The sequence below is a fragment of the Macrotis lagotis genome, chromosome 4 (assembly GCF_037893015.1).
Source record: "Macrotis lagotis isolate mMagLag1 chromosome 4, bilby.v1.9.chrom.fasta, whole genome shotgun sequence".
NCBI lineage: Eukaryota > Metazoa > Chordata > Mammalia > Peramelemorphia > Peramelidae > Macrotis > Macrotis lagotis.
The window spans coordinates 172142119-172168233 of NC_133661.1; the positions used below are offsets into that span (position 1 = coordinate 172142119).

General features: G+C 35.6%; 1 protein-coding gene across 2 annotated transcripts in view; it reads right to left on the reverse strand.

Annotated features, from left to right (window-relative positions):
• Nucleotides 1-14218: 14218 nt before the first annotated feature.
• Nucleotides 14219-26115, reverse strand: part of LOC141521779 (mitogen-activated protein kinase 6) — a 44458-nt gene continuing 32561 nt past the window's right edge. Inside the window, exons 5-6 of one of the 2 annotated variants that reach the window (XM_074234669.1) lie at nucleotides 18253-18454; nucleotides 14219-16588 (exon numbers count right to left, since the gene is read on the reverse strand). In XM_074234669.1, coding sequence (XP_074090770.1) covers nucleotides 15487-16588; nucleotides 18253-18454 — 1304 coding nt within the window. In that variant the 3' untranslated portion in view covers nucleotides 14219-15486. Of the gene's footprint in view, nucleotides 16589-18252; nucleotides 18455-23551; nucleotides 23746-26115 lie in introns of those variants that run through there. The other variant, XR_012478060.1, reaches the window with a different exon arrangement.

Consider the following 26115-nt stretch of genomic DNA (forward strand, 5'->3'; position numbering starts at 1 on the left):
ATGTTAGTAATAAAAAGAATTCACTCTCAATCACCCTTATCTTTATTCCATTGCTCATTAGGTAACTTCTAATTTGTTTAGAAATTCTAGCATTCTGGAGCAGCTAGGTGGCACTAGACCTGGAGTCAGGAGTACCTGAGCTCAAATCTGACCTCACGCATTTATTACTAGCTGTGTGGCCTTGGGCAATTGCCTTGCAAAAAAACTAAAAAAGAAAAAAAATCTAGCATTCTGTGACTTGTGCTCATATAGCAAAACTAGAAAAATATTTTTAAAAGATGGGCCTGTAAGAAGTTTAGGGGCTCAGTTCTGTAGAAATGTAAGAGACCATACTACTCTGGAAGCAACTGAATGTAGAAAAAAAATTCATTTGTAAACTTCTTCCTTCTGGCAAAAGTAGAATAGAGTGATATAGAGCATCTGCCCTGGAGACAGAACCTGAGTTCAAATCTAGTCATTAAATAATTACCTAGCTGTGTGATGATCTTGGGCAAGTCATTTAACCCAACTGTGATGCAAAAAAAACAAAAAAAATAGAATTAACTGAGTGCTCTAATTAATTGATTTTACTTTTTATCATATTTATCAAAGTTATTATAAAAATATTTTTATCATGTTAATATAGTGTATTACACACTATTAATTATATTAATTAATTGTATTAGTTATAATACAAGAGTGTAGAGGGCCAACCCCTGGGAGTGATATTCACATTTACTTGGTGACTTTTTCCATCAAAGAGATGTGTGGATTATTGCTCATTATATGGATCCATTGGCTCACCAGGGAACCCTGTCCTGGGATAATCTGTGGCTCCAGGATGGTTGTAAAAGGTTTCTTTGACAGAGAAGCATGCATATTTCTAAGAACAAATATTGTAAATTTACCCAGGAACTTGTAAAACTGGGTCTCCTTTAACTGTTCATTCCTGAAATAAGTTTTTGCTATAAAAAGTCTGAGATTCCAAAAATAAAGTTGGCAGATTTTCACTTCCCAACTTTTCGTGATTGTATTTGTTTTTCTACCCAACCTGACTCTTGGAAATTCATGTTCAGACCCACACCAGAGCTATTGTGGGCGATAGCTAGTGCCTGAACAGGGATGGACAGACGGACTGGCAGATGGACTGATGGACAGCCGGACAGCCGGACCTGGAGGGGAATCAATCTTGAAAGGAAAGATAAAGTCTGGACACCTGTGGGTCAAAAGAGCTCTCATAAGGGACAGCAGGCAATTAAAGGTAAATAATTTTTTTTTACCAGGTCTAAAACAGAGAGCATTAAAATGGGACAGGGACAGTCTAAGGGCAGAGGACATTATCTGAAAGTGCTAAAGCAGATAATTAAAGAGCCTTGTTAATAACAATAAAACAATTGGAAGAATTTAGTGAATGTGTACAAAAATGTTGTCCTTGGTTTCCAGAAGGAGTATTAAGTATTGAAAAATGGGAAACTGTGGGTGACCATTTTAAACAGGAAGGTCAGGAGGCATTCCCTATAGGAGTCTTTTCATTGGGGAATATTTTTAAAATCTGCCTGACTCCACCTGGAGATGTTCAGAGGATATTAAAAGTTGATGTAGATGTTCAAGCTATTCAGCAGGAAGATAAAAGAGTGGTGGATTTTACCTCCAAGGCCACCTCCAGACCCATGCCTGCCTCCGGGGCCCTACCTTCCCAGGAGAAGCCTCCTCCTGGCTCCAGCTTTAGGAACTTGTACCAGAGAATCTCCGGGATGCTGGGTCCCACCCCCTCAGGCTGCCACAGTGGCTGCTGCTCCTGGGCTTCTGGAGGTGGTGGCTCCCCAGCCAGCATCATCTCCTCCTAACTCTAATAACCCACCTTCTGCTCCTTTATGGTCTAAAGAAGAAAATGTTACCAAAGATAAGGGGGATATTAATATTGTTCAAATAGCTGCTCGAAAAAGCAATAGATAAGGGAGAGAAGATTCCAGGGGACATGAGAGTCATTGTTCTCTTTTCTCCTACTTGAGAGACCTGATCCAAGGATTCCAGGGATTGTTTTGAGAGAATACTGTAATTTAGATTTTAAAACATTTAGAGAAAATCAGCAACAAGCACGTATGGTAACACCAGTCCATATGTTTTGAATATAATAGAAATATTAGGTAGACAAATATTAGCCCCAGAAGATTGGGCCACAATAGCAAAAACTACTTACACCAGGAGATTACTTAATATGGAAAACTGAATTTTTCGAGAATTATACTAGTCAGGCTAAAAGAAATGAAGCAGCAGGGTTAAGAGTTACATTTGAGGGGTGGCTAGGTGGCACAGTAGATAAAGCACAGGCCCTGAAGTCAGGAGTACCTGGGTTCAAATCTGGTCTCAGACACTTAATAATTACCTAGCTGTGTGGCCTTGGGCAAGCCACTTAACCCCATTGCCTAGCAAAAACCTAAAAAAAAAAAAAATAACATTGAAATGCTCTCTAGCACTGGTCCATGGGCAGGAGTAAATAATCATATTGGGTATAGTTTACAGGCACATGAGCAGGGCATGGCTAAAATTGCCTGAAAAAGAAGGAGGTGGCAATGGGTGTGAGAGATCAGACAGCTTGTTTGCCTCATGGCTCGATTATCTAGATCTTGAAGTTAACTGAGAGAGAGAGGAATTAAAGAAAAAGCAGTAGATAAGAGAGAATTGTTCATGAAGACTTGATAAAATAAAATGTTAAATTTTAAAAATGCTGTTTAATTTCAAAAAGACAAGATAATCAGGTTCATTTTAAAATACATAATTTGATTATTACAAAAAATAATGGGACGATTGAGGATTTAAAAAAAGAGAGAGAGATTCCTCTCCCAGAAAAGATTTAGGGATGTTGAAGTTATTTGGTTTACTCTAAGCTGATAGGGACAGGGGATATTCCAATTAGGCTGAGGGATTTTTGAATGACTGTTTGCCTTCTCAAAAGTTAGTTATTTATGGTTAAAATCAAGAAGTGTTAGATATCAAAACCTTTGAATGGAAAAATGTATTGTGAAAAATAGAAGGTTCTCTGCATTTTTTCTCTGGTTTCTTGGAAGATTTGTCACCTTTGGTGGTATTATCCTGTTGTTTTTTGTCTTTGTGTAATGTTTAAAGGGGACCCCTCTAGTGTGAGAGCAGAGTGGGGGTTTCCCCGGATTTGGGGGGGCCTCTCTGCTTCTAATGCTCTGACTCCATTTATGTGTCTATATGTGTTTGCTTTAAAATACAGGCAGAGAGAAGCTCTCAGCTGGCTCTCAGGCCCGCTGTTCTCTGTGTTCTGATTGGCCAATCTTCTTTCTAGTCCTCTCTTTTCAAAATTAAGATCTTCCTTTTTTTTTTCCCAAAACTCAATGATTGGTGCCAAAAAAGGAGATTTTCCTGAGAATCATGTTGTTTTGGGAGAAGGGGTTCTATTATTTTATTTTCTGGTCTAATATAATTTTATTTGTTATAAGAAAACTTGAGAAATACCTTGCCAACAAGGTTATATTTCTCAAAGTCTTTTGGCTCAGAGATTGTGAAAAGCTGTGCTCTTCCACCTAGTGTTTCTTAAAGGAAATATTTATATATAAGATCAAAGAAACTTATTTAATATCTGTTATTTAAGAAGAAATTATATATGTATCCTGTAACCCTAGCACTGGTAAAAGTTTTACATTGGAAATTATATATATATATATATATATATATATATATATCCATATACATATAACTACACTGGGATTTTTTGAAATTATTATATAAAACTAAATTCATAGAGAATTTTATTTTCTTTTTGAAAATAGGAGTGTATTTGAACAAGAGGAAAATAAGCTTATAAAAACAAAGATGTGAAAGAAATTTATATGTAACAGATATTTAGTTATAAGGCTAACTTTAAGTGAATAAGATGTCAGCATGGAAACATGTTTCATGTAGGTTAAGAATTTAATGTTTAAATTTAAAGAAGCAAAAATGGTCAACTTAGAGGAAGTTGCTTAACTGCAGTTATTTCCAATAATACTAAATAAATGTGAGCTTTGAAAAAAATGATTGGGAGACTGAAAATTATGTAACTCATAGGTAATTTACTGATGAGCAAGATGTTGAGAAGTTATATGATCTAGTTTTATCAAGATAAACTACTTTACTGTAATGATGTCAAAGCCTGGAGTTAATGATTGATTGCTCTGTAGAGGTAATAAGGGAAAATATCTGACATTATGACACTCTAGGTTTCCTGAAATTTTTAAAAAATGTGATGAACCTTATTCTAGACCTGTAGGTCCAAGCATAAATGCAATTTAAAAAAATATTTTTAACCAAAACAAAAGAATGAATTATATGCCCAATTGATTGTATTAATCGAACAGCCCACAAACCCTTAACATTTTTACAGATAGTAAGTATAGTTATCATATGGTCAGATACATAGAAACAGCTTTTATTAAACATAGCACTAATGAAGAATTATGTCAACTCTTTAAAGATTTACCAGAAGTTATAAGAGATAGATATAATCTTTTTTTTTTAAATTGAACACATACATTCCCATACTGAATTGCCTGGGCCTCAATTAACCCTTCTACTTCTTATATGCTTAGTAGAAGAGCAAACTGGACAGTGTCACAAAAAATTTCACTAGAATGCCTCTTTATTAAGGAAATCACCAGAGAACATACAAGGAATATAGTAATATCCTGTCAACTATGCATTCCATATTTGCCTACCCCCTCCAAATTCTAAGAATCCTAGAAGCCAAGTTCCTTTTGTTTTTTTTTCAGATTTTTACAAGGCAATGGGGTTAAGTGGACTTGCCCAAGGCCATGCGGCTAGGTAATAAGTGTCTAAAACCAGATTTGAACTCAGGTACTCCTGACTCCAGGGCTGGTGCTCTATCGACTGCACCACCTAGCCACCCCTGTAGAAGCCAAGTTCCTAATGAATTGTGGCAGATGGATGTGACTCATTATGCATCTTTTGGAAAAATGAAATTCATTCATGTTACTTTAGATACATTTGATTTATGTGCAATGGCAACAGCACATAGTTCAGAGGCTACACAAGGTGTGATTGATCATTTATGCCATTGTTTTGCTATTGCAGGGATATCAAATCCACAAAAACAGATAATGGCCCTGGATATACTTCTATGGCATTTAAACAATTCTGCCTATAAAACATATTACAGGTATTCCCTATAACCCCACTGGTCTAGATTTAGTAGAAAGAAAACAAAAAAATCTTAAGAGATTTCTGGAAGTGCAAAAGAAGGGGGAATATATAGGGGACAAAGGGGAAACAAGGAAAGAGAGTAAATCTTGCCTTATATACCATGAATTTTTAAACATTGAATGATAAACAATTAACACCTGCAGAAAAGATTTTTTTAAGGATATGTAACACAAAGAGAAGGGCAGGTTCACGTGGAAGGATCCTAAGGCATCAACAATGAAAATGACTGGATCCATTATTAACCTGGGGTCGAGGTATGCTTCTGTTTTGTCCACAGATGGAGAAACTGTCTGGGTACCAGAAAGAAACATCAGACTGTGCAGACCAGATTAATCAATATAGAAAATGAATAACTTACACTTAAGAAATTGAAAAGATGAGAGAACATGTCATGGACTTATGGGACAATTTATGATGCTTACATTACTCATGAACAATTTGGGGACTGTAAAAGGAATTGAATATTGGACTTATGTTCAAAACCCTCCGTAGGTCACTACTCTACAATGGGGAGAGAGTATGGCTGAAATTGTATTAATTGGGGAAGATACAGATTATTTGGGATATAACAAAGTTCCTACTGGAGATATCAAAGAAGAGAAGCTGAGAAGAAAATTTAAGCATTATTTTTCTGGTTTAAATACTGTGACACCTATATGTTTTTGTAAAACGTGTATTGTTGAACCACACGTTAAATTAAGAAAAATTAGCCATTCAAACTCATCCAAATATTTATAACATGGGAACATTTAGGCCCTAAGAAATATCAGAAATTCCATTTGTAGAAAGTATTGAAGGTAGAAAGATAATTCCTAAAGAATCTCCTTGTTTAAATTTACATGCTGGGGATTTCAAAAATGGATGTTTTTAGGGGTGGCTAGGTGCACAGTGGATAGAGCACCAGCCTTGGAGTCAGGAGTACCTGGGTTCAAATCTGATCTCAGACACTTAATGATTACCTAGCTATGTGGCCTTGGGCAAGCCACGTAACCCCATTTGCCTAGCAAAAACCTAAAAAAAAAAAATTTGTTTTACACCCTGGGTTGCCTGTCATACCCCAGATAGAAAAATTTATGATCATTCTATTTTGCTACAAGTATGGAATTCTCCTGATAGAGTTGTTCCATGGAGTACTCCAGGCTATATTAAACCAATTATATACCCAGAAATAGGGTTAGCTAATTCAGAGATATGGAAGGCTATGGCAGCTATAGATGAGATGAGGTATGGAATAAGGTATGGAATAAGATATTGGACAAAATATCTTATGCAAAAAAGAAATTATCTGTGACTGCATGCACAGATATTGACCTCGTGATAGGATCTTTCAAAGATGTCAATATTATCAGAGATAAAAGGGGGATATAATGTTAACTGTTACAATTGCACTATTCGAGCATGTATAAATAAGGAAGTGGAGTATGATGATGATGTTTTCATGATAAGACAACCAAAATTTGCTATAATACCCACCAAGGTAGAAGACTGGTATATGTCTCCTGCTGATGTGTTCTCAGAAAAAACATTAAAGAGAATTAGGCAGAAGATATGTGTTAGTTGCATTGTGTTTGGGATATTAAGTGTCATGGCAGCCATTGCAGCAGTCACTTCAGTGACTACTTCTGTACAAGTAGGGAATAAAGAAAAAAATTGGAAGCTAAATATATTCTAGAATTATCAGAAGATGATCAGATCTTTATCATTTGATTAATGCATTACAAACCTTTGTAATGAACAATTGCAATGTGTTTATAGATTTTCTGCTATTTGTGTTACTCCTTTAAAATATAACACTTCACTTATTCCAGGGATAATATAAAGGTTATTTGAATGGAATATGGTATAATGATTCTATAACCATGGATATGAATCAATTGCATAAAATTGTTAATAATATTGCATTGGCACCTAGAATGGAAATGGATTCAAATACTGATAATTTGTTTAACTTTGTTAATAGATTTCACCCTTTTCATTTTATGAACTTATTAGTGAGCATGCTTTCTGGTATCTTTGCATTATTGTTGATATTGTGTATTATACCCATTTGTATTAAATGCCTTTTGTCACTGGGACAAAATATAGATGTCCTAACACACCGCCTAAAGCTTCAGCATACCTAAGAAGGGGAAATCTAGAGGGCCAGCCCCAGGGAGTGATATTCACATTTACTTGGTGAATTTTTCCATCAAAGAGATATGTGGATTATTGCTCATTATATGGATCCATTGGCTTACTAGTGAACCCTGTCCTGGAATAATCTGTGGCTCCAGGATAGTTGTAAAAGGTTTCTTTGATAGAGAAGCATGCATATTTCTAAGAACAAATATTGTAAATTTACCCAGGAACTTGTAAAACTAGGTCTCCTTTAACCAGTCATTCCTGAGATAAGTTTTTGCTATTAAAAAGTCTGAGTTTCCAAAAATAAAGTTGGTAGATTTTCACTTCCCAACCTTTCGTGTTTGGATGTTTGTCTACCCGACCTGACTCTCGGAAATTCATGTCCAGACCCACACCAGAGCTATTGCGGGTGATACAAGAGCAGTGGGTATCAGTATGAAGCAGCATGTGCAACACTGTAGCTTGGACTGAGATTTCTACTTTTAGCCTGGAATAGAATTAGCAGGGATACCAGAGAAACAGCACAGTTTCATTAACAGATAATGATGAACCAATTCCATTTCCCTTTTTTGTGTAGTTAGCTAAACTAACTGGTAAATACGAGAATACTGTTCAGTTTACCTATATTTTGGCAAAGCATTTGACAAAATTTCTCATATTTTTCTGGTAAAGAAAAATAGATGAAAAGGATACAGTGCTTTACTGAGTTCAAATCTGGCCTTATTCACTTCCTGTGTGACCCTGGGCAAATCACTTAATCCTGTTTACTATTTTCCTCATCTGTAAAATGAGCTGGACAAGGAAATGGCAAATCACTTCAACACTTTTGCCAAGAAAACCCCAAATTGAGTCAGAGTCAGAATGAAAGCATCTAAATGACAAAATGAATTCAAAATGAATTGAAGTAGGTATAGAGAACTCAAAGAGTAACCAGAAATTGAAGTATAATATCATCCTGATGGGTCTTTTGTCTAGTGCTTTAGGGATATATACTTAGTTCTATGCTTCTTAACATTTTATCTGTGACTTAATAGCATGCTAACCAAATATGCAAACGAGGGTAAAGGTGTAGTGGCCAGATCCTGTCGTAATTCTCACTTAAGACCTAATTGCCATATATAAAACTAAAATAAGAATGGTAGACTCAGTAAAAATTTAACTATGCGAAAGCAGGAAAACAAGCTACAAAGGGGGGGGGGGGGGGAGTCCAGAAAAGCATGACTGTAAAACAGGCAGTTTCCAGAAATATGTAGCTCCATAGCTAGGTGGCTCAGTGGATAGAGAGCACTGGGCCTGGAGTCAAGAAGACTTAATTCAAATCTAAGTAGGGGCACTTACTAGCTGCGTGACTCTTGGCAAGTAACTTAGTCTACCTTAATCCACCGAGAAGGAAATGGCAAACCACTCTAGTATCTTTGCCAAAAAAAAAAACACCCCTATGGACAGTATGGCATGTGATGATCCATAAGGTCACAAAGAGCTGTATATGATTGAACAAGTGACTCTGTGTGATCCTAGGCAAGTCACTTCACCTGTTTGCCTTAATACAATGTTGAAAAAATAGCAAACCATTCTAGTAGCTTTACCAAGAAAATCCTATGCATAGGGCAGTATTGGCATGCAATGGTCCATGGGTTCAAAGAAGGGCTGGACCCAAATGAATGAACAAGTGACTCTGTGGTTGTCATATAGCATATGGCTATAAAACTAATTACAATGGCATTGCATGCTAAGCATACAAATGCTAAGCAGAGTTGTTTCCATTCTGACTTGTTTAGACCCTCCTTATTCCCAAGGGCTGCTACTGGTATCCAAGAGGAATATTAGCAATAGGAATCAATAGGGAATTCAGAAACCATTATTCAACATCAGACCATAACTGCCATCGATCCACTATCTATAGTGGATCATTAATTCATGTTTATAATCTTTGATGATCTCAGCAAAACTAGAATTAGAACTATAGGATCCTGAGTGTTCAACTGTTAAGAAATGGGAACCTCAGACCCTTTTTGGAAAATTCAGATAACAATACTTTGGATGATAGATCAAAAGAGAAAGATTATTAGGCTACAACAGAAAGAATGAGTTTGAGTTTTATTCTTGGGTTTTAAAAAAAATCAAATTTGCAAGTACAATATAGGGGAAAACATAGTTAGGCAATAGTTTATCTGAAAAATAATCTAGAAGTTTTAGTAGCCTCCAGACTCAATGAGTCACCAGTGTGATACAATAGATGAGAAAGCTAAGGAAATCGTAGGACATATGGTGAGGAGGTGGCTGGTGAGGCAGAGATGAGCCTACACCTACCACTGTGAACTCAACCCTTTGCAATCAAAGGTGAGGCTCACCTCTGCCTCACCCACCACCTTCTCACCATATGTCCCTGGATCAACTTAGGTGGCCTTAAGAACATAGCTTACAAATTGAAAGGAGTAGTAGATCTGCTCTAATCTACTCCTGATCAAATTATAGTTAATAATGATAGCTAACAATTCTATAATGCCTACATTGTGCCAAGTACTGTATTAAATGCTTTACAAATATTGTCTCATTTGATCCTCACAACAACCCTGAGACATAGGGGCTATTATTATCATTCCTCTTTCACAGATCTGGACAGTAAGGGAGGCAAAAGTTAAGTGACTTGCCCAGGATCACACAGCTTGGATCTGAAGTCAAATTTGAACTCAGGTCTTCCTGACTCTAGGCACAGATGTCACCTAGTTGACTGTGGTACCCTATAAATATTACAGTAGTAGAATATATATTCCACATCTGGAGTACTGTGCTCTATTCTGAAAATATTTCAAGGAAGATGGTAAACAGAAGAGCATTCACAAGTGGTCAGGATCCAGAAAAGTTTAAACTAATGAAAAAGCAGGGGAAACATGAGAGCTGTGAAAGGAGGACAACTGGAAGGAGGATTAAATTGGTTTTGTTTGGCAATAGAGAATAGCCCCACAAGTAATAGGTAAAACAGGTAAGGACAACTCCAGACACAAGGCAAGGAAAAATCTGCTAATAATTAGACCTATTTCCCACCTTCACTTTTGCCACTCTTTGATTTCATTATTTAATAGCAATAAATCAAGAGAACAAATTAAAGGCATAAATATAGGCAAAGAAGAAACAAACTTACCACTTTTTTGGTTTACTTGGAATATGCTAAGAGAATCAGCAAAGAAAATGATTGAGAAAATACTTTCAGCAAAGTTAAGATACAACATAAATTTTTAAAAAATCAACAGCATTTCTGTAGAGCAACATCTAAATCCAGGAGGAAACAATATAAATGGATATCCCATTAAAATAAAAACAATTACAATGTATTCCTTAAAGAAATTCAGATCAAATAAATGAAGGAAGCGATATTTAATACTCACAGCTGGAATGTTTCAATGTAATAAAAATGATATTACCTAAATTAATATAAATACCAAATTCCTAAAGGAATACTTTATGGAAGTAGATAAAATAATAAATTTCCTTAAGAGGAACAAAAGATGTAGAACCTTAAGGGAAATCATGAAAACAGGAATGAAGGGGAAATAGTACTTCCAGACCTCAAATTATAACAAAAAGTAGTAATTATTAAAAATTATTAGGTACTGATTTTAAAAACTTAAAAGGAGAACAAATAGCAGACTAGCTAAATAATTAGAAACAACTGGACCCTGGGGGCAGCTAGGTGGTGCAGTGGCTAAAGCACTGATCCTCCCTGGAGTCAGGAGGACCCTGCTTAGCTGTGTGACCATGGGCAAGTCATTTAACCCCATTGCCTTGCCCCCCCCCCCAAAAAAAAGAAAAGAAAAAACAATTGTATTCAACCAATCTAATCAAGAAATCTAAGAACACAAATTACTTGGGGAAATACTTCCAGTTCCATAGGATGAGAATGTTATTTGGCAGAGATTAGATTTAGACCTTATATCATAAACTGTAATAAACTCAAAATGTATTTGTGGGGGTGGCTAGGTGGCCCAGTGGATAGAGCACTGGCCCTGGAGTCAGAAGTACCTGAGGTCAAATCTGGCCTCACTTTAATTACCAAGCTGTGTGGCCTTGGGCAAGTCACTTAACCCCATTGCCTTGCAAAAACCTAAAAAAAAATTGTATTTGTGACCCAAACATTAAAAATCATACCATTAAAAAATTATAAGAGGATTAGGTAAGGTATTTTTCTCATCTATGCCCCCAGGAAGCATTCTTAAGTAAAGAAGGGATAGAGGTGATCACAAAAGGTTCAAGTAGGTATTTTGATTACCTAAATTTTTTAAAGTTTTTCTAACTAAGAAATCACTATCTTTGGGATAAGCAAAGTGGTCATTTAGGGAGGGGAAAAAACCTTACCTCTGATAAGCAGTAACCATAACAAGTGTTTAGAATGGCAGTTTTTGACTCTGATGAATAAATAGAGAAACCTAGATAAACAAACTGATGACTAGAGAAATAAATGAACAAGGAAAAATATAAATGTATGTGTATGTATAAATGAACTGTCATGGAAAGAACTGTCATGAAACAATGCAAACTGAATGTTTCAAAATTATAAAGACCAAGATTGAACCCAAATGAGGCTTCTCCCCCTTGCTTTTTTTTTTAGTTTTTGCAAGGCAATGGGGTTAAGTGCCTTGACCAAAGCCACACAGCTGGGTAATTATTAAGTGTCTGAGGCTGGATTTGAACTCAAGTACTCCTGACTCCAAGGCCAGTGTTGGATCCACTGTGCCACCTAGCCACCCCTACCCCTTGCTTTCTTTGAAAAATTGGGCAATAATAAGTGCGGAACACTACATATACTATCAGACTTTTCCCTTATATCAAGTTAATTGCACTAAACTTTTATTTTCTTTTATTCTTTTTATGAAGGAAATCTCTCTGAAAAGGAGGACAGATACAGAAAGGTAAAGGTCTTAGAAATAATGGTTTTCTTCTCACTTAAGGTCTTCAAGCAAAAACTGAACAATCACTTTCTGGTTGCCCAACTGACCCCAATTTCATTGACCACGTTCTCCAATTCTTTTTATCCTTACCACTCGGGCAACAGGAACACAATGAATGGATTACAAAACTTTGGAGGCTAATCTAGTAACATATCTTCCCTAAATGTCTCCTTTCTCAAGGTCACAAAATAACCCAAGAAGCTGCTGGGCTTTGCTCTGGGGTTTTACTAAGACATCCCAGAAATAATTCTGATCCTTCATACCAGAAGCATCTCTAATATGGAGATGTTTCATCTGATTTATGTAAAAATGTTCTTCTTCCCAACATAATATGTAGTAACTATCATTTTACTTACACACACACACACACACACACATACACACACAGAGACAACACAGTTATTACCTAGGGAGATACTGTAGTCAAGCTAGTGTAAGTCTCCTGGCTGGGACAGAGTGGGTGATAATAGAGGACTAAGTAGTGAAGAAATGAGGGAATCTTTTTTAGTAAGATAACATTTATGAATAGAGTGGGAAGCAAGAAAGCTGAATGAAGGAGCTGCCAAAAAAAAATCCACCAAGTCTTAAGAACAAATAAATAGGCAGAAAAACACTTAAAGCAATTGATCTTAGAGGTGAAAGGTAAGACTGGAATTTATTGGAGGGGTGGGTCAAACTTGTGCTTAAGGAAGATTAATTTGACAGCTAAATTGAAGATGGATTGAAATGGGGAAAGAGACTTGAGGCAGAAAATCAACCAGGTTACTCTAATAGATCTATTTTGAGGTGATGAGGGTCTAGTGTTAGCAGTATCAGAAGAGAAAACTGGACATGGGAGATGAGAGTGAGGAGCTGAAGGTAACACTTGGGTTGGAAACCTGGGATGGTGATGTTTCACAATAATAGGGAAGTTTGGAAGGTTTTCACCATGTTGAGTTTAAGATATCTATAGGAAAACCAATTTGAGGTGTCTAAAAGGCAGTTGTAGATTATATGAGGTTCGGGTTGAATAAGGAAATCTGAGAATCATCATCTTAGAAATAACTAAATCCAAGAGAACTGATAAAATCACAGAGTGAGGTAGCATAGAGGGAAAGGAGTAAGAAATAATAGAGGCCTTGGTGAATAAATGTGGGAAATAAGAATGATGTGTATCACTGATGCTAAGAAATTTGGAAGCAAATGGGATCATAAGATAGAACTGGAAAGATTGACCCTTTGTTCCCTTCATTGTACAAGTGAGACCAAGGCCCAGATAAAGACTCACTTAATATTTTACAAGAGAGTAAGGAATAGAACCGAGATTTAAATTCAGGTCCTTAATGCCAAATCCAATGCTTTTTACCTTCATTGTGTTCAATTTGTCAATAAGATTTAAAAGTGTGGGTCCAGTGATAGACTTAAACAATCACTGGCTAAAGGACCAGCCCAGACAAATTTATCAAGGTTCATCACTAGGTTTGGGTTGCAAAGGTATAAATTTTTCAGGTCCAGCAACTCTACTGTCAGTTATGGAGAAAGTACAACCTACAGTTTTATATGTTTTATGTAATATGCACATTTGATCTGATTTAAACTTCAAATTTCAATGTCCTAAAATGTTATTTTTTTAAGTGACAAGGCAAATTTACTTAAGTCAACATGAGACTTCTCCTTGAGGTAAGAACATTTTTCCTTTAAATCTTTTAGATGAAAAGCATTTAAAATCTGGGCAGTTTGGTGGCACAGTAGATATAGCACTAGACCTGGAATCAGGAATACCTGAGTTCAAAAACCATTTCAGACATTTTTATTAGCTGTGTGACTCTAAGGTCACTTAATCCTGATTGCTTTATCAAAAAAAAAAAAAGAATTTAAAATCAAAATTTTGGCCCTCTTCAGTTGGGAGCAGATCATGCTGTACATTTCACTGCAGGAGTCAATTACTTAAGTAGTGAAACAAGAACCATTTTTTGATGGCCATGTTTTATTCATCCTTTTCTTTAAACAGGTTAACCAAAGAAAGATACAGACAGTATTCAATAAAATAAAATAGGTGAAATGAATTTTCAAGAGACTGAGATGCCACATGCTACATTTAACCTAATTTTATTCATGCTTGCTTTGGGATGGGGAATAGATCATTCAGTAAAAACGTACAGTAAAAACAAAATATGTCTTACCATATACAACTTTTAACCTACAATAATGATGTACCTTAATTACGTCCATGCACACAAGTGTAACATTACAATTTTTTAAAAAATAAACACAATTAAGACTTCTAGGAGCATTTTATAATAAAGTAATTCCTAATTTTTCTTTGTAGATAGATCAAGCACCTCCAAAATACAAATTCCTATACACAGTGAGCGCTTTACTTAAAATGAACACTTAAGTAAATTAAGTACGTGGACAGCCTCAGAACAAGCTGACATTATAATATTCAGCTAGGTAGGCAACAAACCATAGTGCCAAATGGAAAAACTTTATTTGCAAATAAATTTCAAAAAACTAAGTTAACTTTCTATAATTAAATACAGAAAATATACTGATTTGCTAAAATAAATAAGATGTGGTATATTAACACTTCACTATAAAGAATGCATACCAGAACACTTATAAACAGTGAATGATTCTTATTAAGAAGTTACTATAATAACGCTGGCTAAATAGAAGTGCATATTGTGAAGCACTATGGGTGGTACATGTTTTGCCACATACTTCTGTTACCTTGAGGTAGATAACACATGTGTACCAAATTCGGCATTCATTTTCAGTTGCTGCTGGTATCATGTGTTTTAAGAAATGTGTACAGTATGAAAAACTTGAAAATACTCATGAATGAAAAATGTTTTAGGAAAAAAATAGATATTTTCATGCAATTATGTACAGTCTCACTGTGTAAATTTCAAGGCAAGATTTTTTTTTCCTGTAAAACAGATAACCGTTTTACTGAGAGAATGTTTTTACTTGGCTTAGTGCATTTCTTTTGTCTCCTCCTGCATTGCATTATTTTGCTCTATTCTCTTTAATTTTGTGTGCAAACGACATGCCAGTTTAAAATGAAAACTATTTCATGTATAGAAAGTAATTCTGGATTTTAAAAACCAAGAACTAATGAAATTCATACTAAAATGACACCGTCTGATTCAAGTAAAAAATGACTTATACTAGTAATAAAAAAGACAAAACACATTTCATGAATACAAAAAGAACTGTCTGCTGAGTGTTTTTAGTTCAGATGTTTCAGAATGCTGCTGTAAGTTTTATGGGGAATTTGGGGGGAAGATTTCATAGCAGAAGGTGTTAATGTGGCCTGTATTGATTTAAGTGGTGAACCAACTGGACTATGAAACTGTGGGATGCCTATAGACTCAAGCTGCTTGTTAAAGAGGAACTCCCCACTATGATTAAGAAAACCCTCCTCACTTTCTCTTTCCCCAAACTTGCCATCCTCTACTGGCTCAGTTTCTAGCATTTCAGTATCTTCCTTCCTGCTAAAGAACTTGTCCAAGTAACTGGTATAAGTGTTTTCCTTCTCTATTTGTTCATCCTTTCTTACTTCACAACAAAACTGATCTATGAGAAAACATTCCTCCCCACCACTAACAAACTGGCTATCCCAAGAAGATTGGTACAAAGCTTCTAACTGAGCCAAATTTGCCATTCCTTTTTCCTGTTTTTCCCGACTAACTGACTTTGATATCAAACTTTTCAATTCTAATTGGGACACTGAGCTATTCAAGTCATTTAATTTATCAACAACATCAGTAGACTCATGTTGTGAACTAAGTTGAATAGTTCCTGCAATAAAGGAATCAAAGTCAAATCCTTGATTCTTCTCCCTTTCTTTTTCAACCAGTTGCTGTGATGCTTCCTCAAGAGCTATTTGAGCTTTAACCAATCCATTCCTTTCACATTTTGACTTGCCTTTCTTATCAGATTTTTCTTTGCTTTGTTCTTTCCAATTAGAAAGATCTATAATAAGTTTGGGTTCATAGTAATGGTTAACTTCACTCTCTCTCCAAACTAAGTTATCTAGGTATGATGATGACCTCATTTTGTAGTTACAAGTGTGGCTACATTCCAGATCACAATACTTATTTTCATGATGATCTGGATACTGCCAACAAGGCTCAGTAGAGAAATGGGTATCAAAGGCAGGATCCTTCAGATACTTTTCACGGTCTCCATCCAAGTATTTTCGAGGATCTACTTGTACTTCCTCTTCATCAGTGACATCAGAGAGAGCCCTTGGATCACGCTGAACTTCTTCAATATCAAAATTATTGTGAATGGGCCAGTCGTGGTCAGAAAACTGACATTCATGGTATCTGAAATAAATGAATAACACAGTCTATAATTAGATCATCATCATTAAATATTTGAATACACACTATATTTTTAATTTCCTTTTTTTGGGTCATCTAAAAGTTACAAAAAAAAAAATCAGGATTTTTCTTTTTTCCCCTCTAGGAATTTACAATCTAGTTAGGAAATGTGTTTTGTCTTTATTACTAGTATATGAGTTAATATGTGCAAATGAATGCATTTTGACTAGAGGCTTGTAGATCTGTATTTTTTTGGTGATATTTACTAGCCATCTTCCAGATAGGCTCTCCTTAACTGTTCCTCTCTGTTCTCAACCCATAAAAAACTACTAGATAAAGAATGTATATCAAATTCAAATCAATAATTTTACTAATTTGTATGCTGTTCATCACAAATGGGACTAAGTAAGACATAGTCAGAAAGGACTTTCAGAAATATATTAATTTCAAAATTCTAGAGAAAGGGAAATTGGGACTCCAAAAAGTCAAGTTACTTGCCCAAGTTACACAGGTAATGGCAGAGCTAGAAAGAGAACTCTATAAACTTAGTGAAATAACAGAAAAAACAAAATGGTATTTTTTTTTAAATTATATAACTTCAGCCCATTACTAATTTTTCATAATGACTGGGGGGGGGGGAGATTTAATAAAATAAGATAAAAAATAGTAGTAAAAATCAGATGGCTGGAAGGAACTTAAGGGTTTTTTGGATACTATTTTCCTCTTAAGGCATGACCATGACATTACCATGCCATAACCATCCTAATAAATATAAGAATCTAAAAAAAAAAATGCTAATTCCATTAGTCTGAAAATTCCTCTAATAATAAACTTAAATGAGACTACCAGCAAAAATGTAAGCAAAGCAGTAAAGAAAAAAATTTCTAGACATATAAAATCCTAATAATAAATTAATCTGGAGATGTGTATATGTGTATGTCACAGGAAAAATAATTCATCACCTAAGACATAATTACATGTAAAATAGACTAATGATTATGCTGTAAGGCAAATGTCTTTTTCACCTAAAACTATATATATATATATACACACATACATATATATATGTGTATATATATATATATGTATATATTTTTATTTATTTTCTGCATTGTGGAATCTAAATTATTTGCATCCCTATGTTGTCTCCCTGCCCTACCCAATTCATCATTCTAGAAGGGCAACAAAAAAAATCAAAAGACCATCAACAAAGTATGAAAAAATACTTTGAGAAAGTACCAAAATAGCCATTTTATTTTTTCATTCTCCAAGGCCATTACAGAAAAATATTTTAGTAAACATTTTAAATTACAGTAATGGAATCCACATACCCACATGTACTGATATTTAAAGAGAATATACCAGAAGGGAAAAATTAAAAAGAAATATAGATCAAAACATAGTACCTTTACACAACTTTTGATATATCATACAAAAATTCATTAATAAAAATACCATCAGGGGAAGTTAGGTGGCACTGGTCCTGCAGTCAGGAGGATCTGAGTTCAAATGTGACTTCAGATACCTAATAATTACCTAGCTTTGTGACCTTGAGCAAGTCACTTAACCCCATTTTTGCCTTGCAAAAAAAACAAAAAAAAAATATGTTGTATATCGGAAAAATAAAGGCCAATTATTAAATAGTTTAATATAAAAATCAGTTTTACCTCTCCCAATTATAAATGTGACTATGAGTTTCATCCATGAGCAAAATATCATCAACTTCATCTTCAATGTGAAAAGGATGGCTTGAAATTGGTTCATCCATTGGAAAGGAATAAATGCTCATATAAGGATGGGACAGAGCTTCTTCTGCTGTCAATCGATCCATGGGACTAAATGTCAAAATTTGCTCCAAGAAGTCCAGTGCTATAAATAAAGATAAAGTAGGAAAATTTTAAGAGAAGTACTTTCCTAAAATAAAAATAAACTCAATGATTCACTAAACAGGTAAGAAGTATTTACTATGTACAAGATACATTGCTACAATGATAAAGAAATGGTAGTCCTTGTCCCCAAGGAACTCTTATTTTACCTGGGTATGGGAAGGAAATGGAAAGCTATGACATGTATGACGAGTTAAAAAGGAAAGAAGAGATTCAAGCAAAACTCTCCAAGTACATCTGAGAAAGAATACTTTCAATTCAGGGATTAGAGAAGGTGACACCTAAGTTAAGCTTTCAAAGAATAGAAGGATTCTTTTTTTAGGTTATGTTTGGGCAACGGGGTTAGGTGACTTGCCCAAGGTCACACATCTAGCAATTATCAAGTGTCTGAGGCCACATTTGAATTCAGGTGCTCCTGACTCCTGGGCCAGTGCTCTATCCACTTTGCCACCTAGCAGTCCCAAGGGAAGGATTCTTTAATCCTGAGTATATACCTGTGTATGATGACACAGTTAATTGTGATTCCTTTACTAATTCATTTTACAAAACAGGAACAGGTAATTTTCTTTGCACAATGAGGACAATAAATTATAGACAAAAGCAAACAAGGGTGCTATATCAAATAAAAACAACTTATTTTTGTCTAGAACTTTTAATATTTTCTCTTCTCTTTCAAAAACTAGCTGATTTATTCAATAAAAACAAATACTTTAAAATATTTCTATTCCACATTATGGTAAATTAAGGAAAAAATAGGTAATGGGAAAAAGAAAAGGGAGCCCTTTACTCATCAAAGTAGATTAAGAGAGTCACAGAGCGATACCTATTGCATATATCAAGACACTACCATGTCTGAAAATGTCATAGCTATCATCCATAGTTCTGTATCAAAGTTGGTGCTTTCCTTCTGTAAATGGCACCACCTTGCTTATCTGTCATTTCTCCCATTTCAATCATAGACTTGAACTAATCCATTACCTGTTTCAGAGATATGTTCGAATTCCTACTCAGATTGGAATACGTACTTAGCCATCTCAATACTGTCCTCCCTAATATCCTCCCTCTTACCCTTATGACCTTCCACTGTGACTACCTGCCAAACCTACTATTTGCTTTCTCTATTCTCAGGTCATAATGTATTAACTATAGAAAAATGAATAATCATGAAGAACTGGATTGTGACAAATGAATACTGTACCATTTAAATTACTAGTCCAAGACTCAGTAATCTTTATTCTATTTGCATAGTTAGACAGTGGCTTCTTTAAATGAAGCAAATAGATTTAGGGCAAAAGTGTAAGATAAGAAAGTGCCATCCCTGTAACAAAAATATTATAAGATAATTTATCATGCTTCTTCAGATTCAAGCCCTATCCACAAATCTGAAATACATTTTACTGGAAAGATTATTACTATCTAATGCAAATCCTCACATTTTCCCTGATCCCTAACAAATTAAATTTGTCTCCACCCATTTTCTCATTTTTACTTCTGATCTGCAGAGGCAAAGTGTTAATTCTTATCTAAAGTAAATCATCCCACTGGTACCCTAGATCAATTCTACTCCTGAGGAATCTTATTTTTATTCCTTCCTTTCACCAAACATTTTAACTCTGTGAATTCAGAGGTCCCATAGATCTTGAAATAACTTTTCCTTTAATTTCCTTCCCCTTATAACTAAGAGTCTATTTTCCATTATTTGCTTTCACTGTCAAGTATTTCTGGATATCAATGTTTCCTTTAAGTTATTTGAAGATATTAGACAACCAAACCACATAACAAAAGAATCTTGGGCATACATAAGCAGAGTTTAATAATAGTAAAAAAAAAAATCTGATCTATGAAATATACACATCCAAACAGTCACACTTCAATGCATGAGACAAAGGTAACCATCAGACTTTTCAAAGATTGTATCAGCAATCTGCAAACCAACAGTAGGTTCTGACACTTCAAAGATCTGAGTATGGTTCTCAGCAGTGGACTATGTCTGATATCTAAGGAAAAGCACAGCTGAGTAGGGAGAGACTCCTCACCAGTAGGGTGGGTAATGTGATATTAAATTCTTTGGCAGAAACAACATAAAATTAACAAAAATATAAGTCTTCAGTCCAGATTGTGCCAGTGGCAGGGTGGTCATAAAAAAGCCAGTATTCTAAAATTCATAGTTGGCATTCTGACTAGTAACCAACCAGGAGACATAATGCTAGAGGTACTAATAATCTCAATCTTCCCAGTCTTGCTATAAGGAAATAATGCTTAGCCTGTCAGTCACATCTGACTCTTGTGACCTCTTTTGGGGTTTTCATGGCAAAGACATTAAACTGGTTTACCATTTCTTTCTCTAATTCATTTTACAGAAGTTAGAAAGTGTCTGAGCCTGGACTTGAGAGGCTGTTCATCTTGGAGACCTGTTGCAGATAACTCAGGTCTTCCTGACTCTAGGCCCTTGGCTCTATTCACTGTGCCACCTAGCTACCCATACAGAAATGATAGCAAAAGACAGAAGTTGTAGCTAAATGTTTCAGTTTCTTGCGTTGGAGAAAAAAATAAAGAGGCTGTAAGAATTGGTTTTATTGTGTGCCATCAAGTAACCTTCAACACAAGATCATCTCACATTTTTAAGTCATAATATAGCAGCCCTGTTTGTTGTGGCAAAGAATTGGAAATTACATGAATGTCCTTTAATTGGGGAATAGCTTAACAAACTGTGGTATATGTATGTCATAGAACACTATTGTTCTATTAGAAACCAGGAAGGATGTGAATTCAGGAAAGCATGGAAGGATTTACATGAACTGATGCTGAGTGAGATGAGGAGAACCAAAAAAACACTGTACACCCTAACAGCAACATGGGGGTAATATTCCATCAGTGAAACAATCAGGGACAATTTGGGGCTATCTGCGATGGAGAATACCATCTGTATCAAGAGAAAGAATTGTGGAGTTTGAACAAAGACCAAAGACTATTACCTTCAATTTAGGGGGGGGGGAAAAACTGTTTTATCTTAGGTAATTTTACTATCTCTTATACTTTATTTTTCTTCCTTAAGGATATGATTTCTCTCTCATCACATTCAACTTAGATCAATGTATAGCATGAAAACAATGTAAAGACTATCAGATTGCCTTATGTGTGTGTGGGGGGGGTAGGGAAGCAAGAATAGGGGAATAATTGTAAAAACTCAAAATAAATAAAATCTTTAATTAAAAAAGAATCATGATAAAGATGTGAAAGAAGACAACCAGAAAGAAAAGTGTAGCTTATTTTGTTTCAGAGTAGGTCAAATTCTATGAAACCTCAATGAGAAGCTACAAAAAAATCAACAAACACTTTAATATTTGCTGGCTTCACCATTCCCCAATTGACAAATGGTCAAAGGATATGCCAAGGCAATTTACAGATGAGGAAATCAAAGCAATTGGTATTCATATGAAAAGTTGCTCTAAATCATTACTTACTAGAGAAATGCAAATTCAATCTATGAAGTACCACCTCACATTAGCCTATATGACCAGAAAGGACAATGATCAATATTGGAAGGGATTGGGGAAATTTAGGACACTAATGCATTGTTGGTGAATCTGTGAACTCATCCAATTTTTCTGGAGAGCAATCCAGAATTACACCCAAAGGGCAATAAAAATGTGCATAGCCTTTGATCCAGAAATACCACTACTGGATCTATACCCTAAGAGATCATGAAAAAGGGTAAAATATCACTTGTACAAAAATATTCATAGCAGCTGTTTGTGGTGACAAAGAATTGGAAATTGAATGAATGTCCATCAATTGGGGAATGGCTGAACAAATTGTGGTATATGTACTTTATGGAACACTATTTTTCTATTAGAAACCAGGAGGGATGGGAATTCAGAGAAGCCTGGAGAGATCTACATAAACTGATGCTGAGTGAGATAAGCAGAACCAGAAGAACATTGTACACCATAACAACAACATGAGGTTGATAATCAATCTTAATGAACTTGCTCACTTCATAAGTGTAATAATCAGGAACAATTCTAGGGTATCTGAGCTGGAGAATACCATCTGTATCCAGAGAAAGAATTGTGGAATTTGAACAAAGATCAAAGACTATTACCTTTAATTAAAAAAAAGTTATCTTATTATGTAATTTTGTTATCTCATATTTTTTTCTCTTCCCTTAAGGCTATGATTTCTCTCTCATCACATTCAATTTAGATCAATGCATAGCATGGAAACAATGTAAAGACTAACACACTGCCTTCTGGGGGGGGGAGCAAGATTAGGGGAAAAAATTGTAAAATTCAAAAATAAATTTAAAAATATTTGCTGACTTCAATGCAAAAGTAGGAATAGGGGAAGAAAGTTAAATATGCTGTAAAAATGTTGAGAAAGTACAAAATGAGAGGGTTATGGGCTTATGAACTATATAGAAGTACATAACTAAGTATCACAAATAATTTAAGAGGTGTAAATGGACAAGATGAGTATCAAATAACATTTTTTAAAAAGGTAATTGATTATATTCTGATGGGAAATAACTGGTTTGAAGTGATTTTTTTAATCTTTTTAATTCATTTCCAATCAGTCATTCTGCATAAGATCAAACCATCAACTTGTTAGCATAAAGACCAAATCAGTAACAAATTACAATAATAAAAAAGGTCAGGTATTTGAGCCAACTTCAATCTGACATTGTTTGATGCTGAAAAATGGAAAACAAAAGGGCATTAACAGATAAAAATATTTCCAAAGGACACTGGGCCGATGAAAATCAATTGCCATAATAAGGAGCCCCAAAAGAACCAGATGCTGCCTCTGCCAGAAAAATCACTTGAATGGCAGCCAACAACAATACTGGTTCAGACTCTAACCTTATAAGGTCTCATTGAGGACAGTGGAAGATTTTGAGCAATATCACACCATAAAACAGTGAGAAGCAATGAAAAGAAAAACAAGTTTATGGAAAGCTTGTTCAAAGACCCAGTTAAAACAGATCACCCCAAGAGCACTTACAGATGAAACTGAAAGGACAGTATACATGAAAAAAATGGAAAAGATCTACAAAGATCTGTATAACAATTCTTTTCACCATCAAGGATAGAGGAATCACCATATCTGAACTCTAACATCACAGTTCTGGATGTGCTTCCTGAGGAAGTAGAAATGGCACTGAAGAAAACAAAGATGGAAAAAGAAGCTGGACTCATCCAAGCACACATAAAGGTGGTCCATGCTGGAGACGACACAGCTTTGTGGGTGTTGAGGTATCCGTTCTCAAGGTATCTGAAAAGGGGAAGATACCAAAGGTATCTCAGACCTCATTACCACTAAAAATAGGTGACTTAGAATAAACTAATAACTACAGACCCATATGCCTACAGAAAAATTATATGAATGATTTGGCTACCTTAATAACTTCTTCTAAAGTAATTTTCCTTAATTATTTTTACCTCTATTCTTTCCCTATTCCCTTCCCCCCACAATTTTATAGTACTTTCATCAAAGAATAGGACAAAAATATAGAGAGAAGAGGGGAAAAAAGCATATAAAGGGGTGCTGCTAATTAATTCTGAGTGATCGGCTTCAATTTTCCTGATTTAAATGATGGAAAATCATGTGATATTTGGTACAATTAAGTGTCCTGGTTGAAGAGTGAGAATAAAATTTCAAATCCTGACTCTGCTACTTATTGCCTACATGACCTTAACTTTGTATAATTAAATTACCTAACTTCTCTGAAACTAAGTTTCCTCATCTCAAAAATGGAGGAGTTGGACTGTCAAGCTTTCCTACCTGCTCTAAATCTGATACTAAGACTCTTACATAGGGATTAGAAAGATTGGAACTGATTCTTTAGCAATGTGGGTAGAGCACCAAAATCAACTATTAAGGTAAATCCTAATAGGCTGAGAGTGAGCCTGAGATGAGTAACTGCCAAACAGACAATCCTACCCAAACTGTGTTTTGGAAAAGAAGTTCATGTCTATCTGAAGACAAGGATGCTTTAATACATGCCCACAACTTTGAGGCCACAGATTCATAGAAGCAACAAAGTATGACATGCAAACTGGTTACAAAATATTTATGGTTGAGGAAGCTAGGTGGTGCAGTGGTTAGGGGACCAGACCCGGAGTCGGGAGGACCTGAGTTCAAATCCAGCCTTAGACACTTAATTGCTTAACTGTGTGACCTTGGGCAAGCCACTTAACCCCATTGCCTTGCAAAATAAATATGTATGGTAGTATATTCTCTTCACCTCAAAACCCTTTGAATATCACCTACCACTCTCTTTTCTTTTCCTCAGTCTCTGACTGAGCACTGGTCCTATTTACCAAGGTCAATACATTGATCCCATTCCCCTCCCACCTTCTCAAGCACACTGTATTGCCAATCATCAATCCTGCCCCCATCTATTGGTTTCTTTCCTACCACTTTCAGTCTTACCCCCATTCTTTCTTTTTTTTTTAAGTTTTTGCAAGGCAATGGAGTTAAGTGGCTTGCCCAAGGCCACACAGCTACTAAATGTCTGAGGTCGGATTTGAACTCAGATACTCCTGACTCCAGGGCCAGCGCTCTATCCACAAGCCACCTAGCCACCCCACTTGCCCCCATTCTTAAAAAAAAATTTAGACTAGACTCTACCACCCCTCTCAAGCTATCAATGCTCTAGCTTCCTCCCTTTTCACTACTGATCTCCTTGAAAAGACTGTCTGTACTTACTGATTCTATTTCCTCTCTTCTCATTCCTTCCTCAATCCCTTTCATTCTGGCTTCTGAACTTACTCAACTGAATCTGCTCTCTTTAGTTCTCAATGATTTGCCAAACCCCATAGTCTTTTCTCAATCCTCATCCTTCTCAATATATCTGCTGCAATGGACACTGCTGATTATTCTTGGAATGCTCTTATTTCCTAGAGGTTTGTGATATTGCTTTCTCCTGGTTCTCCTACCACCTCTCAGTTCCTTTTTAAAATCTCCTTTGGTACCTCATTATTGATATCATGCCCCTCAATCAGGAATGGTCCCCAAGTGTCGGTCCTAGACCTTCTCTCAGTAACTTGCCACCTCCCATAGGTTTAATTTTCACCTCAAATGCAGATGATTCACAGTACACAAACCCCAGTTTCTCCCCATTGATCTTGAGTATCAAGTTCCCAATCATTTAGTGGGTATTTCAAATTGGATGTAGCAGAAACATCTCAAAATCAATGTGACCAAAAATGAACTCATTTTCCCCCTCTTCAAACTCTCCTTCAAATCTAACCTATTTCTGTTTAAGATGTCACCATCCTGCCAGGTTTGTAACCTTGGAACTGTTCTTGACTCAATTCTTCCTCATCTCACATATTCAATCAGTTCTTAAATCTTGCCATTTCTATCCAAAGGATCTTTCAAATAGCCTTTCATATCTCTACTCATACAGGTATCACTTTTTTTTTTTTAGGTTTTTGCAAGGTAAATGGGGTTAAGTGGCTTGCCCAAGGCCACAAAGCTAGGTAATTATTAAGTTTCTGAGGCCAGAGTTGAACTCAGGTACTCCTGACTCCAGGGCTGGTTCTCTATCTACTTCGCCACCTATCTGTCCCCCCTCACCTTATTTAAGAACCTCTTACCTAGATTATTACAATAGTCTCTTACTGGGTCTGTTTGCTA